Source organism: Muntiacus reevesi, chromosome X (assembly GCF_963930625.1).
Source record: "Muntiacus reevesi chromosome X, mMunRee1.1, whole genome shotgun sequence".
Classification (NCBI taxonomy): domain Eukaryota; kingdom Metazoa; phylum Chordata; class Mammalia; order Artiodactyla; family Cervidae; genus Muntiacus; species Muntiacus reevesi.
This window is the reverse complement of record NC_089271.1, coordinates 96850970-96864467: the sequence shown is the minus strand read 5'-3', so window position 1 is coordinate 96864467 and position 13498 is coordinate 96850970. Positions and strand designations below refer to the sequence as shown.

The 13498-nt window shown below is 48.8% G+C and overlaps 1 protein-coding gene across 1 annotated transcript; it reads right to left on the bottom strand.

Moving 5' to 3' along the window:
* Positions 1–9506: 9506 nt before the first annotated feature.
* Positions 9507–10304, bottom strand: LOC136154605 (melanoma-associated antigen 10-like). Its single transcript, XM_065916813.1, has one exon. It carries the CDS (start codon positions 10302–10304, stop codon positions 9507–9509), a length of 798 nt encoding a protein of 265 aa, XP_065772885.1.
* Between the last annotated feature and the right edge of the window lie 3194 nt (positions 10305–13498).

Sequence of the window (13498 nt, the reverse complement as noted above, 5' to 3'; positions counted from 1 at the left end):
GCTGATAGCCTAATTGAATTTCTCTTGTAGGTAACTTACTGCATTTCTCTTGCTGCTGAACTATTCCCTCTTTATCTTTTATTTTGGGCATTTTAATTACAATGTGTGCTGATGTGGTCCTATGGGGGTTGGTCCTGCTTGGGTTTCTAGATGGTTCCTGAAACTGGAGTTCTGTTTCTTTTCCCAGGATATGTAACTTTTAAGGTATTGTATCTTCCACTATATTATCTAATCATTTCTCTCTCTCTCTTCTCTTTCTAGGACCCATATAATGCAAAGGTGAGAGTGTTTAATGTTGCTGTCTCAGAGGTCTCTTAAACTGTCCTCATCTTGAAAACTTCTTTTATCTGTTCAACTTCAGTGATTTCCCCTACTCACTCTTCAAGATTTCTGACCTGTTCCTCCATATCACCTAATATACTCTTGATATTATTATTGTACCTTTCATTTCAGCTGTGGCATTCTTCAGCTCTGTTTGGTTCTTTGCTTTGTTTTCTCAGTTTCGTTAAACTTCTCACTTCAGTTCAGGTCAGTCGTTCAGTTGTGTCTGACTCGTTGCGACCCGGGGCACTGCAGCACGCCAGGCTTCTCTGTCCATCACCAACTTCTGGAGCTTTCTCAAACTCATGTCTATTGATTCAGCGATGCCATCCAACCATCTCGTACCCTTCTCCTCCCACCTTCAATCTTTCCCAGCATCAAGGTCTTTTCAAGTGAGTCAGACCTTTGCATCAGGTGGCCAAAGGATTGGAATTTCAGCTTATCATCAGTCCTTCCAATGAATATTCAGGACAGATTTCCTTTAGGATAGACTGGTTGGATCTCCTTGCAGTTCAAGGGACTCTCAAGTGTCTTCTCCAACACCACAGTACAAAAGCATCAATTCTTCAGCGCTCAGCTTTCTTTATAGTCCAATTCTCACATCCATATATGACTATAGAAGAAACCTTAGCTTTGACTAGATCTTTGTTGGCAAAGAAATGTCTCTGCTTTTTAATATGCTCTCTAGGTTGATCACAGCTTTTCTTTCAAGGGGCAAGCCTCTTTTAATTTCATGGCTGCAGTCACCATGTGCAGTGATTTTGGAGCCCAGAAAAACACGTCTGTCACTGTTTCCATTGTTTCCTCACCTATTTACCATGAAGTGCTTGGACCGAAAGCCATGATCTTAGTTTTCTGAATGTTGATTTTTAAGTCGAATTTGTCATTCTCCTCTTTCACTTTCATCAAGAGGCTCTTTATTTCTTCTTTGCTTTCTGCCATAAGGTCTGTGTCAACTGTATATCTGTGGTTGTCCCAGCAATCTTGATTTTAGCTTGTGCTTCATTCAGCCCGGAATTTCCGATGATGTGCTCTGCATAGAATTTAAATAAGCAGGGTTACAATACACAGCCTTGATGTACTCCTTTTCCTATTTGCAACCAGTTTGTCATTCCATGTCCAGCTCTAACTGTTGCTTCTTGACCTGCATACAGATTTCTCAGGAGGCAGTAAGGCGGTCTGGTAATCCCATCTCTTGAAGAATTTTCCACAGTTTGTTGTGATCCACACAGTCAAATGCTTTAGTATAGTCAATAAAGCAGAAATAGATATTTTTCTGGAATTCTCCTGCTTTTCTGATGCTCCACCAGATGCTGGCAATTTGATCTTTGGTTCTCTGCCTTTTCTAAATCCAGATTCAACATCCGGAAGTTCATGGTTCACGTACTGTTGGAGGCTGGTTTGGAGAAATTTGAGCATTACTTTGCTAGTGTGTGAGATGACTGCAATTGTTTGAACATTCTTTGGCATTGCCTTTCTTTGGGATTGGAATGAAAACTGACATTTTCAAGTCCTGTGGCCACTGCTGAGGTTTCCAAGTTTGCTGGCATATGGAGTGCAGCACTTTCACAGCATCATCTTTTAGGATTTGAAATAGCTCAACTGGAATTCCATCTCCTTCACTAGCTTTGTTCATAGTGACGCTTCCTAAGGCCCACTTCACTTTGCATTCCAGGATGTCTGGCTCTAGGTGAGTGATCACAGCATCGTGGTTATCTGGGTCATTAAGATCTTTTTTGTATAGTTCTTCTGTGTATTCTTGCCACCTCTTATTAATCTCTTCTACTTCTGTTAGGTCCATACTGTTTCTGTCCTTTGTTGTGCCCATCTTTGCATGAAATATTCCCCTGGTATCTCTACTTAACTTGAGGAGATCTCTAGTCTTTCCCATTCTATTGTTTTCCTCTATTTCTTGGCATTGATCCCTAAGGAAGGCTTTCTTATCTCTCCTTGTTATTCTTTGGAACTTTGCATTCAAATGGATATATCTTTTCTTTTCTCCTTTGCCTTTTGCTTCTTTTCTTAGTTATTTGTGAGGCCTCCTCAGACAACCATTTGGTCTTTTTGCATTTCTTTTTCTTGATGGATGGTCTTGATCACTGCCTCCTTTGCAATGTCACAAATCTGTGTCCATAGTTCTTCAGGCACTTTGTCTGTCAGATCCAATCCCTTGAATCTATTTGTCACTTCCACTGTATAATCGTAAGGGGTTTGGTTTAGGTCATACCTGAATGGTCTGTTGGTTTTCCCTGCTTTCACTATGTAACTTCTCACTATGTACATCTATTTTTCTCTCAAATTCTTTCAGCATCTTTGTGGTCATTACCTTGAACTCTTTATTTGGTAATTTGTTTTCTCCATTCAGTTAGTTTTTCTCCTGGGGTTTTATCTCATTCATTCAATAGGAACATATTCTTCTGTCCCCTCATTTTTCCTAATTAGCTACTTTTATTTTTATATCTTTGGCAGATTGGTTTTATTTCTTGATCTTGGAGTAGTGGTCTTTGGAAGGAGACAATCTATGTATCCCAGCAGTCCCCTGCTCTCTTGTCACCAGAGATATATGCTCTAGTGTTGCCACTGTGGAAACTGCGTGGTCCCCTCTCTTGAGGCAGGCTGACTGGTGTGGGCAGCCTCGTAGGCATGGCTGACCCCTGGTCTGCTTGGTTGCCAGGCCTTGTCTTGTGCAGAGGCTGATGATCACCAGTGGGTGTGGTTGGGTCAGGAGGTGTCTGGCTGCTGAGACCTGGGTGGTCCCAGGTCTAGTCCCGGCCAACTGGTGTGTGGAGCAGTGTTCTGGGGTGGATGGTTACACAGTCAAGAGTTCTCAGATCTAGTGCTAGCCTGCTGCTGTGTGGGGCTCACTCCTGACACAGCTGGTTTCAGGGTCCAGGGTATCCTGAATCAAGACTCCTACTTCTTGTCTGGAAATCCAGCTCCTATGGGGTTACAGGTCTGCTGATGGCCTGCTAGTGGGTGGGCTAGGACCTGACATGGCAGGCTGTAGGGCTACAGTGGACCTGGAGCTGCTTCCTTCTCACTGTTGGGTGCAGCCCAATCCTGCCAACCCTGGCTACAGAGCGTGTGTTCCTGGAATGGACGCCAGTCATCTGGTAAGCAGAGCTGGTCCCAGGGTTTCTGACTGCCAGCCTTGGGTTTGCTTAAGTTGGTGTCAGCCCACTGGTGGATGGGGCAGGGCTTGGACCTCTGGCTGCAGAGCTGAGGGTCCCCGGGCTTGTGTGGGCACACTGGTGGGTGGAGCACCATCCTGGTCACCCTGGTGTCAGGGCCGGGTCCTGCACAGGTGGGGGACTCTGAGGGTCCTAATGCAAATGGCCTGCTGGTGGGTGGGGCTGTAGCCATGCTCACCTATCTGTTTGGTCTGAGTCTTCCCAGTACTAATGCCAACAATCTGCCTGGTGGAGGTGAGATGTCTTGCTAATAAGTGAGAGGAAGGATTTCAAACTGGCACTTGCCAGCACCCATGTCCTTTGGTAGAATGAGCACCCTCAAGTGGCTGTCACCAGTAGCTCTGCTCCAGGGTGAGCTCCATTTACATACTGACTTTCCAGGAGCTCTCTGAGATGAACAGGTGGGTCTCATGCAGGGTCTTTCAAATTATTGCATCCACATAGAATCTTGGAGTGGGTGAGATTTTCTGTATGTACTTGAAGCGGAGTCTCTAGCTGCTAAAACAGTCTGGCTCTCCTGAGAGTAAGCACCACTTTCCTTCAAGCCAAATGTTTTGTGGGCATGTTGTTGAGGTGCAGGACCTACAGGCTAGGTGCCCAGTGTGGGGCTCAGACCCCTCATTTCCTGAGAAGAACATCTGCAGTGGTGATTATCCTAACGTTTGTGCATTGCCCACCCAGGGTACAGCTCTTGATTATACCATGAGTCTGCCCAGCTTACCCATCCTGGTGTGGTTGTCTTTCCATACTATATATATATATATATATATATATATATATATATATATATATATATATATGTAAGTGTGTGTGTGTCTATGAATATATAATTCTATATATATTAAATTCTCTCTATATTTTTATATATAAAATTATATTATTTTCATCACAGACTACTACTGAATCTTCAGTGTCATACTGTTCCTCAAGAACACCAATGAGCTCCTAATGGTGGGTTGATCACACTATCACACTTCCATTCTTGAAGGAGGAGAGGTCTATCTTTGCTGAAATAGATAGGTACACATTCTAGATGTGGGTTTCACTTTCCTGCTTGCAATGCCTTTTCTGGTGCCACTATTTGAGGGTTCACAGAATGCAGGAATGAGTGACACAGAATATTTCACGAAACCATCCAGGACCAAGAAGCCCTCTAATAGCATGCCAGAGGCTTAGAGGGCAAGTGGCCATGAGATCCAAAGTCGCTATCCCAGCCCCCACCTTCCAGAAGCTTCTGGTCTTCTGGAGCAGTGGGATGACCTCTACAAACCATACGTGATATACACACTGGGATATGAGAGCCAGTGCTACTGGGGTGTCACCCTCCAGGGACCAGACACGCTCCATATCTGTCATCTTTAGTTCCCCCACGAAGTAAGATACATGATCCTTGAACTAGGGGGTAGAGTGACCTCATTGATCACCACTCCCACTGATCCATGACCCTACCTACCATCACCCACTGACCCTCAGGGAACTTGTACTTCCGGTCTCCCAAGAGTAGGTTCTATACTTCCACAGCAGGACTGTCCACATTATCCACGTCTAGCTATTTACCTTTGACTTCATATTACGTTAAGGTAGAAGGCCAGGCCCTGGGACACACTAAGCACATTTGAGTTCACAATTCCCAGGCTCATGTGGCTACTGGTTAAGTCCTAGTGACGGTGGTGACACATGACAGGCTGTTCCCAAAGCAAGAAGTTTCCCCCAGGAGACATGATAGCAGTCCTACTGACCTATGAGCCATGGTTCCAACCTGGGCACTTTGGGCTCCTCCTGCTAGGGGACCAGCACACACAGAGAACTGTCCCCCACCTGGCAGGCAGAGATGACCTTGATCCTAAGGAGTGTGCGGGCTACCCTGGCACAGGAGGAACAGCGAGGAAACATCTCTAACAGCCAGGTGATGTGTCTTGGGTTCCTGCCTCATTTCAGTGGTGAATTGACAAGTCCAAGAGCAAGGGTCTGAGAAGGGCATCGGGCCCATTGCTTCAGAACCCTGAGGGAAAAAGTCTGTATTACCTCACCAGGGAAGGCACTGGAAATGGCTGAGGTCCTGGCTGAGAGAACAGGGGATTTAGAACGGATCTCAGGCAAGAGAGAGTGACCATCATTTGTGGTGCAGCCGCTGCTGCAACTGTGAGGGCCCAGCATTTGTTCAGTCTTTCTCTCTGAGCTTCTTCAGGAGAGGAGACCAAGCAGAATCTTCAAAGAACTGTCCTCAGACGAGGTGAACTCTCCAGATGAAGGGAGTGTATGTCAGTGCTGGGAGGGGTGGATTACAGTGGATGCCGTGGTACCACCCAGATCTCCTCCTTGTGACTAGCCCACTCATTTGCCCAGGGCCACCGGTATTGGTAGATGAGGACTGAGAGCAAAAGTCTTCTCCAGAATTGCCCTCCACTGAAGGGAACTGCCTCCCTGAGGGCAGCATGTTGTGAGAGACTTCATGGGATCAATTTGAGGAGGATACAGTGGCCTGACCCCCTCACCTTGATTATGTTGATCTCTGTAAGGTCTCTCCTTTTGATGTCTGCTTCCTGAAAATGACTATGACCTCCGTGCTCTGAAATGGCACCAGAAGTGAACAAGAGAATGAAATGCAAGGTAGACACAGAGACTTAGCCTTTGGAAGTTGAAATCATGGGCAGGGGTGATCCCTGTGCCCTGTCAGAAATTCCAGGAGTACGACCCCCAAGTATTTGTGTTGGACTGTCACAAAGCCATATCTCAAGGCTTCTGTGCCCTGATGGTTATTTTGTCAAGTCAGATAATCTTCTTGACCCAGTGAATAAACAGAACGAACTAGTAAGCATTTACCACTACTATTATGATGAAAGTAGAGGAGTATGGATGGATGGGCTGCAAGTTAGACATTTTCGACTGGCTTCCTGTTTGCATTTCATTTGGCACAAAGATGTAGGCTTCAGGTTGGATACCTACAAATGTTAGTATTCCCTGTGACAAGGGATAGGTTGGCTACAGTTAAGGCACTTACAGTCAGCCTCCTATTTGCTCTCTGAAATGAATTAAACAGTAGAAACAGCATAAATAACCAGTGTTTGTCTCTTATAAATACCTAAAGGTAACAGTCATGACAAGGACAAAGAGGGGCAAAACTCTGTTTGAGTAAAGGATAAAGGGATCTCCACTCCCCCATCTTTTGGGACAAAGGAGACATGCGACATGTGAAAAAAGGCTTCTTGTGGGTCAAAAGTCAAGGGATAATGCCAGACCATAATGAGACTTGCTCTTCCCAGAAACCCTCACTTCGAGATCCATCTTGGCTGAGGGGTGTGTGTAAGAATGCAGGGGAGTATCCCAAGGTAGGTCAGGTGTGGAAAAAGAAACCAGATAATTGGCCTGAAGGAAGACAAAAATCCAGAAGGACTGCCTTATATAAATGACTTTTCTGACTCTTGACTGTGCTCCTGTTCACCAGCTGTGACATCCACACTCTTTCTCTCCAAGACTGGATCTCTGCCTTGCTTCTATCTCAACTAACAAACCATTTCTTTATGTGCTCTCCCACTTGCTGGGCTCTGTCTTTAATAATATTGTACCCACATTTACAATTTCTGTCTCTGTCATTAATGAATTTTTCACTGGAGGCAATGATCCATGTAAAAAATAGCTTTCAGGCTCTAGCCTTTGCTAGTATGGTGGCTAGGATTCCTGGCTCTCATCCAGGCTACTCAGGTTTAATTCCTGGACAGGAGATTTAAATCTCACTTCACACAACCGCTCACTGCTGCCTCATGACATCAGTGCCACTGGAAGGAGCCCAGGTCCTCACCTTGGCCCTGAATGGACAGGCCTGGACAGAGCTTCCATCAGTCAGTCAGGCAGGAGCTTTTTCTGCTTCTTGGGAGCTCAGTCCCATGGATGTGGCACCACCTGCATCCAGAATATCTTTCCACTCCACCCCAGATATCAGGACAAATGGAATGATTTTTTCCCAAACAACATGCTACTGTTATTTATAGGAAACATTTTTTTTTCTGTCTTTCTATTTAAATTGGTGCATTGATCATGTAATTTATTACCAAACTGTTGTAGGTTTACCTAGGATCCCATGTTCCCTGCAGGCAGCTTCCAGGAAGCAGAAGGAGAAGAGATGTGAACAAGGACCTGGAGTCTCTCCCCTGCCCTGAAATGTACTCGGTGCTCAACAGACAGCAGCCGGTAGGAATAGCTTGTGATGAAGACAATTCCCTTCGTGTGTTGAGGAGTTTCTGAGAAAGCCAGATGACCATTGAATCTCCAACTGTTTCTAGTCACTACTCTGTATTGGCACTTTCAAATGCAAGATCTGATTTAGATTCCAAGGCTCTTGTGAATGTCAGGGATGGGTCCCCCGACTCCCTCCAGTGTTCTTTCTGCCCTTCCCTCTGCAGTGATGCCAGTGCCCCACAGTCTCAGTGGGCTGAGGATGTGCCCCTTCTTCCTGATGCCATTACACAGTCTCCCCCTGGGAGTCCCGGCTGCCTCCACACAATGGAACTTGCCTGAGCACCTGCACAGGTGCCCGTAGGCTCCCCGACAGCCATGGCCTTCATGAGGGGGAGGCATCAGAAAAGCGACAGTGAGGGGACAAGGACAGTGGGAGTTTTCTTAATAAAATCCAGCTAGGATATGCACAATGCACCACACTTCACCTCCAAGGAGGATTCTGAGGTGTGTGAATTCAAATTCAGTACAGATTTTGCCACTGTGGTTTCCATAACCCTTCCTCATCTATGGCTTTAGGGTCTGCCCACCTAGAAAAGCTAATCCATTAGTTTAAGTACACAGCCACCAGTTTCAAAAAAGACAGTCCATTAAAATCCTACCAAGAGTTTGGGGGTGCTTACCAATATTTCTTCAACTGTATTCTCCAAGATTTGAGTAGATTGTGCAGCAAATCAAAGTCCACTCACCCCTCCCCATTTTGAAAACATTTGGTGTACTTAGATCAAGCAGCATAAACAAGTGTCTAACTGTTCCTGACCATAGTATAACTTCCCTTCCTGCCCCAAGAAATTTATCTAGGACAGAGGAGGATCTTCTAATGTGTATGTCCCATTTCAGGTATTCTTCTCACCCATAAGATACTGTGTATAGCTCTGGCTGCTGCCACCACCCAGGTTCATTACCATCACCTCTCACAGAATGAACCCAGCTTCCCAAAGTCCCAAAACACCCTGGCTCAGGCACAACACTCGAGTGCTCCTCCTGGACCCTCACTGCCCTTTCCCAGTTACCTTGTTCTGTGAAACTAGGGGACATCTCTCTACCTTCTTCATGTGACTGCAGCTCTTAAATCATTGCTCTAGGTGTTGGGGAGTCCTGCTTTTCCTAGTGTCCCAACTGCTAACACAGGGCCTTCCACAGAGCACAGGCTCCATGAAGGTCTGTGGAATAAATGAGCCAGAGAAGGGCACTTATTAAGTCAGATCAGGTGTTTTGTACTTTCTTAAATAATAACTTGAAAAAATCCAATTGAACAGAGGTAGTTTAGCTGTATGAAATGACATACAAGGAACATAGATGAACTTACCTCAAATATATTTAATTTCTCAATTCTTACTAAGTAATACCACATTTCCAAAAGAGTTATATTCCCATTCCATGGAATCTTGCCCAGGGTTACAAAATAAAATCAAAGAGTTCACAATCACTTTTACAAAACAGCAAACTTTTTTTCTTGAACTGGGTGAGCACAAACACACTGTGATCAACGTTATTGACATAGTTAGACACTGAAGCTTATTAAGCCTTCTATTAAAACAAACAACATTTGAAAAATTCCTAAAGGAAACAGAAGTCAATCTCCATGTCATTGTAAAGAACATGATCCCAAAGATGCAGCACAACATTTCCCCCAACTGGCCCAGGCCCTCACGACAGGGAAGGCAGAAGGAAGGATCAGCCTCCCTTCCTTCCTCCAGGACAAGCTGCTGGATGTGGGTCTGGCTGCTGCTCTGGCTCAGAGCCCCTCTTCCTCCTCCCTCACACCTCTGCACACTGGGATGGGAAGAACCCGGGACCCCTTCCATGGACCCTGTACAGATAGTCCTTGACTTGCTGCTTGCTGGTCTCTGCATAGGCCCTGGTACCCCACAGGAACTCATAGTGAGCAGGGTGGCTGTGAGGCACCTGACAGTACTGCAGGTACCCCGCCTGCACCCATATTTGGGTCAGCAGCTCCTTGGGCTCCCCATAGACGTAGTGCTGCATCCCAGCAAATGCCCCCATTCTGCTGAGTTCTCCCCAGACTTTCTCCTCACAGACCTGGTCCCCTGCTAGGAGAATCAGGGTCAGGGCGGAAACCAGTAAGCCAGCCTTTGGCATACTCTGCCCATCCCTCTGCATGTTATTGAGCATGAGGCGGCCCAGGGTGGGGATCATGACATAGATGTGCTCTCTATGGTCCACCTCTTCCATATCCAGGCCAAAGACCAACTGCAGGCACTGTGTGGCTTTATGAAAGACCACAGGGAAGTGGGCCTGGTTATACCTGAGGACTGTATTCAGCATTTCAGCCTGGAAAATTGGCTCCTTGGTGCCATACTTGAGGAACACAATCTCGACTAGATCAGCCACCATCACATTCAGAGTCTGCTTGAGAAAGATCTCTGCATCCATGGTAGCAGAGGAAGATGAGATTGGAGGGGAGGTGGCCAGAGGGGTTGAGGCATCCTCCGCCTCCACCCCCAGGAGCTGCACCTCCACTGGGCCCTGGGCCTGGATTTGGCCCTGAAGGTGTTCCTCAGGAGTGCAAAACTCATTCATCGGGACCACAGGCATAACGGATGGGGTCTTGTGCCCAGTGGGAGTGTGGCATGGGGGAAATGGAGACCACTGACCTGGGAAAGAGACAGTGTAAACGGTCCTAGTTGTGAAACACTCCATGGGTGGTTCTGACTGAAGCCACCTTACTGGTCTTCCTTGAGGGCTGCTCTTGGGCATTACAGGGGTGCTCCCCCTTGGTAGTCAGTCCCATGTCAACTGAGGAAGAGAAGCGTTGGCCCAGGGTACAGCCAGTACAGCCCAAGGTTCTGGGGCTGACAAGGTGGGGGGATTAAAGCATTTTGAGATCCCTTCTGTTCTGGGATGGGGAGCTCCTGTGCACAATCAGGGCACCCACCTCACCTTGTCTCCCAGCACTGCCTGGACGTCCTCTGCTCCCTGACCTCAGGACATGGGCCTCAGACCTCCGCGTTTGCCTCCTGTTTCCTGGAGCCCCTGTGAGACAAATGGAGGGGGCACCTCGGGGGGAGACTGTGGCACAGACCTAGACCTTCTGTGCTGGGGTTGACTCTGTGAGGTCCCCACAGATCTGGGGTGGGTAGTCCCATTGGGGCTCACGTGTAGTGCTCACTTTTCCACCAGCACGTCCTGGACCTTCCCCTTTGGAGACCTGCAGGGAAATTCAGAACAAGACCCAAATCTGGACAGAAAGTGCTGAGGGGCCCCACATGTGGCCACACCTGCCTAGGGCATCCCGCAGGTCCTAGGCTGGGGAGATGCTCAGTCCTCACCTCTCCTCACGTCCTACTTGGCCTCCAAGCACTGAACACAGGGGCGGGCATCTGCTCAGTCCTTCCTTGGGATCCAGGGAGTCCACCCTCTGCAGAACTGAAGCCTCCGCCCTCCACCCAAACACCTCATCCTAAGGCCCCTAAGACAGAGGTGAATAAACTGCTCACCCTGCTCTGGAGCCTCCATGATCCCCCACAAGAGCAAGGATCCCTCCCTGCCTTGGAGTCTAACACCCTCAGTCTTTCCTCGCGTGGAGCCTAGATTCCAGGCGGGACCCGTGATTGTCCCGTCCGCCATGTTGAAACCCCGCCACTTTCACCAGGTCCCCAGGCTCTCTGAGATCCGGATGTCAGGAAATCTTGCTCATGGTTGTCCTTCCCGGGGATTACCAGAGTCCCCTCTATTCTGGGGTCAGGCTCCCCTCCTCCCTCAGTGTCCTCACCTTGACTCCTGGTAGGACCCGGGCTCTGTCCTCTCCCTACCTGAGACCTGACTCCTCACACCAGGTCCCCGGTCTCTCTGAGACCCACATGTCAGGAAGTCAGACAGGCCTAGAGTGCTCTTCTCACCCCAAGGGCTTCCAGGGCCAACTACAGGGGCGGGGATCTGTGGGGTTCTGTCGGTCCTCCCACAGGGACCCCTCAGTCTTCCTTCAGGCACCTCAACTTGCCTCCAGTCGGGACCTGGGATTCTTGCCTCTCCTGAGCTGAAGCCCCGCCCCTTATCCCAGGGCCCCTCTCTCAAAGACCCGGGTGTCAGGAAGTCAGATCATGCCTGTTTTGCTCATTCTACCCCACGGTTGCCCTGGACTGATAACAGAGATGGGCTACTCTGAGGTCTCTTCTGATTGCGGTCCACGGTACCCTAGTCCTCCCTCAGGCTCCTCAACTTGACACACCACAGGACCTGGGAATCAGCCCACCTGAGTCCCCGCCCCATGCAAAGTTCCCAGTCTGAGATCTGGATGTCAGGAAGCCTGCCCCCTGTTTCAGGACCCCAGACTAAGACCCAGATATAGGGAAGTGAGACCACACACGTTGGGTTCATCCTACCCCAGGGCCACCAAGGACCGACAGCAGCAAAAGGCTTCTCTGAGGTCTCCTCTGATTGGGTTCCAGCATCCTTTCAGTCCCCCCTCAAGATCCTCAACTTTGACAACCTTCTGGTGCTGGAATTCTTCCCTCTGCCAACCTGAGGCTGCTCCCCCATACCAGATCCCCAGTCTCACTGTTACCGAGATGTCAGGAAATATGGTATGTATTCATTTAGTCCAAGTCCTCCCAGAGCCCACTCAATAGTGGGGTCCAGCATCCCCACAATCCTCCCTCAGGGTCTTCACCCAGACTCCCAGTGTCGGGAGTGCCACAAGTTACTGATGCTTCCCTTTGGATGGAAGAGAAGGGAAAACTCATTCTGCCAATACAGCCACTCAATGTGACCACACACTCACTGAAGAGCCATGCAGGAAGAGGCCTGGGGCACACCACACACACCCGAGTTGCTGACTCATGCCAGAAAATGGCCTTCCACAAAGTGTGTCATGTTTCCACTCCACCAACCACAGGCAAGGGTTTCATGTCCTCACACCCTGGCTGGCCCCGAGCAGCATCACTCGTTGAACCTTTGCCCGCCTGTTGGGTGACAAAGGGTCACACTCTTCACTGGGTCTGGCTTGGTTACAAAGGACCTGGCTGGCCCCGGGGCTTGGCCTTTGCTGTGTCTTCTACTGGGGTATGTGACTGGATCCCAGGCTTGCCCTGTGGCCACCATTCAGTTTCTCAGCCAACCCAAACCTTTCCTCCTGAGAGCCTCCAAATCTCACCTGTGTGGTTGGAATCCCTGAGCAAGAAGTGGCTGCAAGCACTCCTACCACTCAAAGCAGAGGGTGCCTGCTTGGTGGCCACAGGAGGAAACACTCTTCTGCCTGCTTGACTGGGCATCTTCACCTGCACGAGGACCAGAGCAACAGGGAGAAAGTCACCAGTGACAATACAGCAATCTTGGACAACAAGCCACCACGGTCTTCTCCTTGGCAGAGGCCTCAGACCATGGGGTCCCAGGAGGGCCCAACCAATGAGAAACATACCTACAGGCCCGCAGCACAGAAACCGTCCTCCAGGAGTGATGGTGATTTACAGCCCAGGAGACCCTCCCCAAAGAACAAGAGAAAATGACTCCTCCCCTCACACTGCCACTCTGGAAGGATCTGGGGGCCCCACAGTCAGTGTGCCACCCTCCATGGACTCGTGGTTGGTCCCCACCAGGAGGGGAACCGTTGACAAGCAACTGAGCCCTGCTTGTCAGGGTCAGGCTTGGGTGGGGCTAGTGTGAGGTCATAGTCCAGGGGCATGGTAGGAGGCTGGAGGGCAGGTCTGCTGGCATCTTCCCATGTATGTCCCAGGGCATTGCCGGGACCCACACGTGGAAGGAAAGTGAGCTGGGACTGTAGCCGTGGAGGG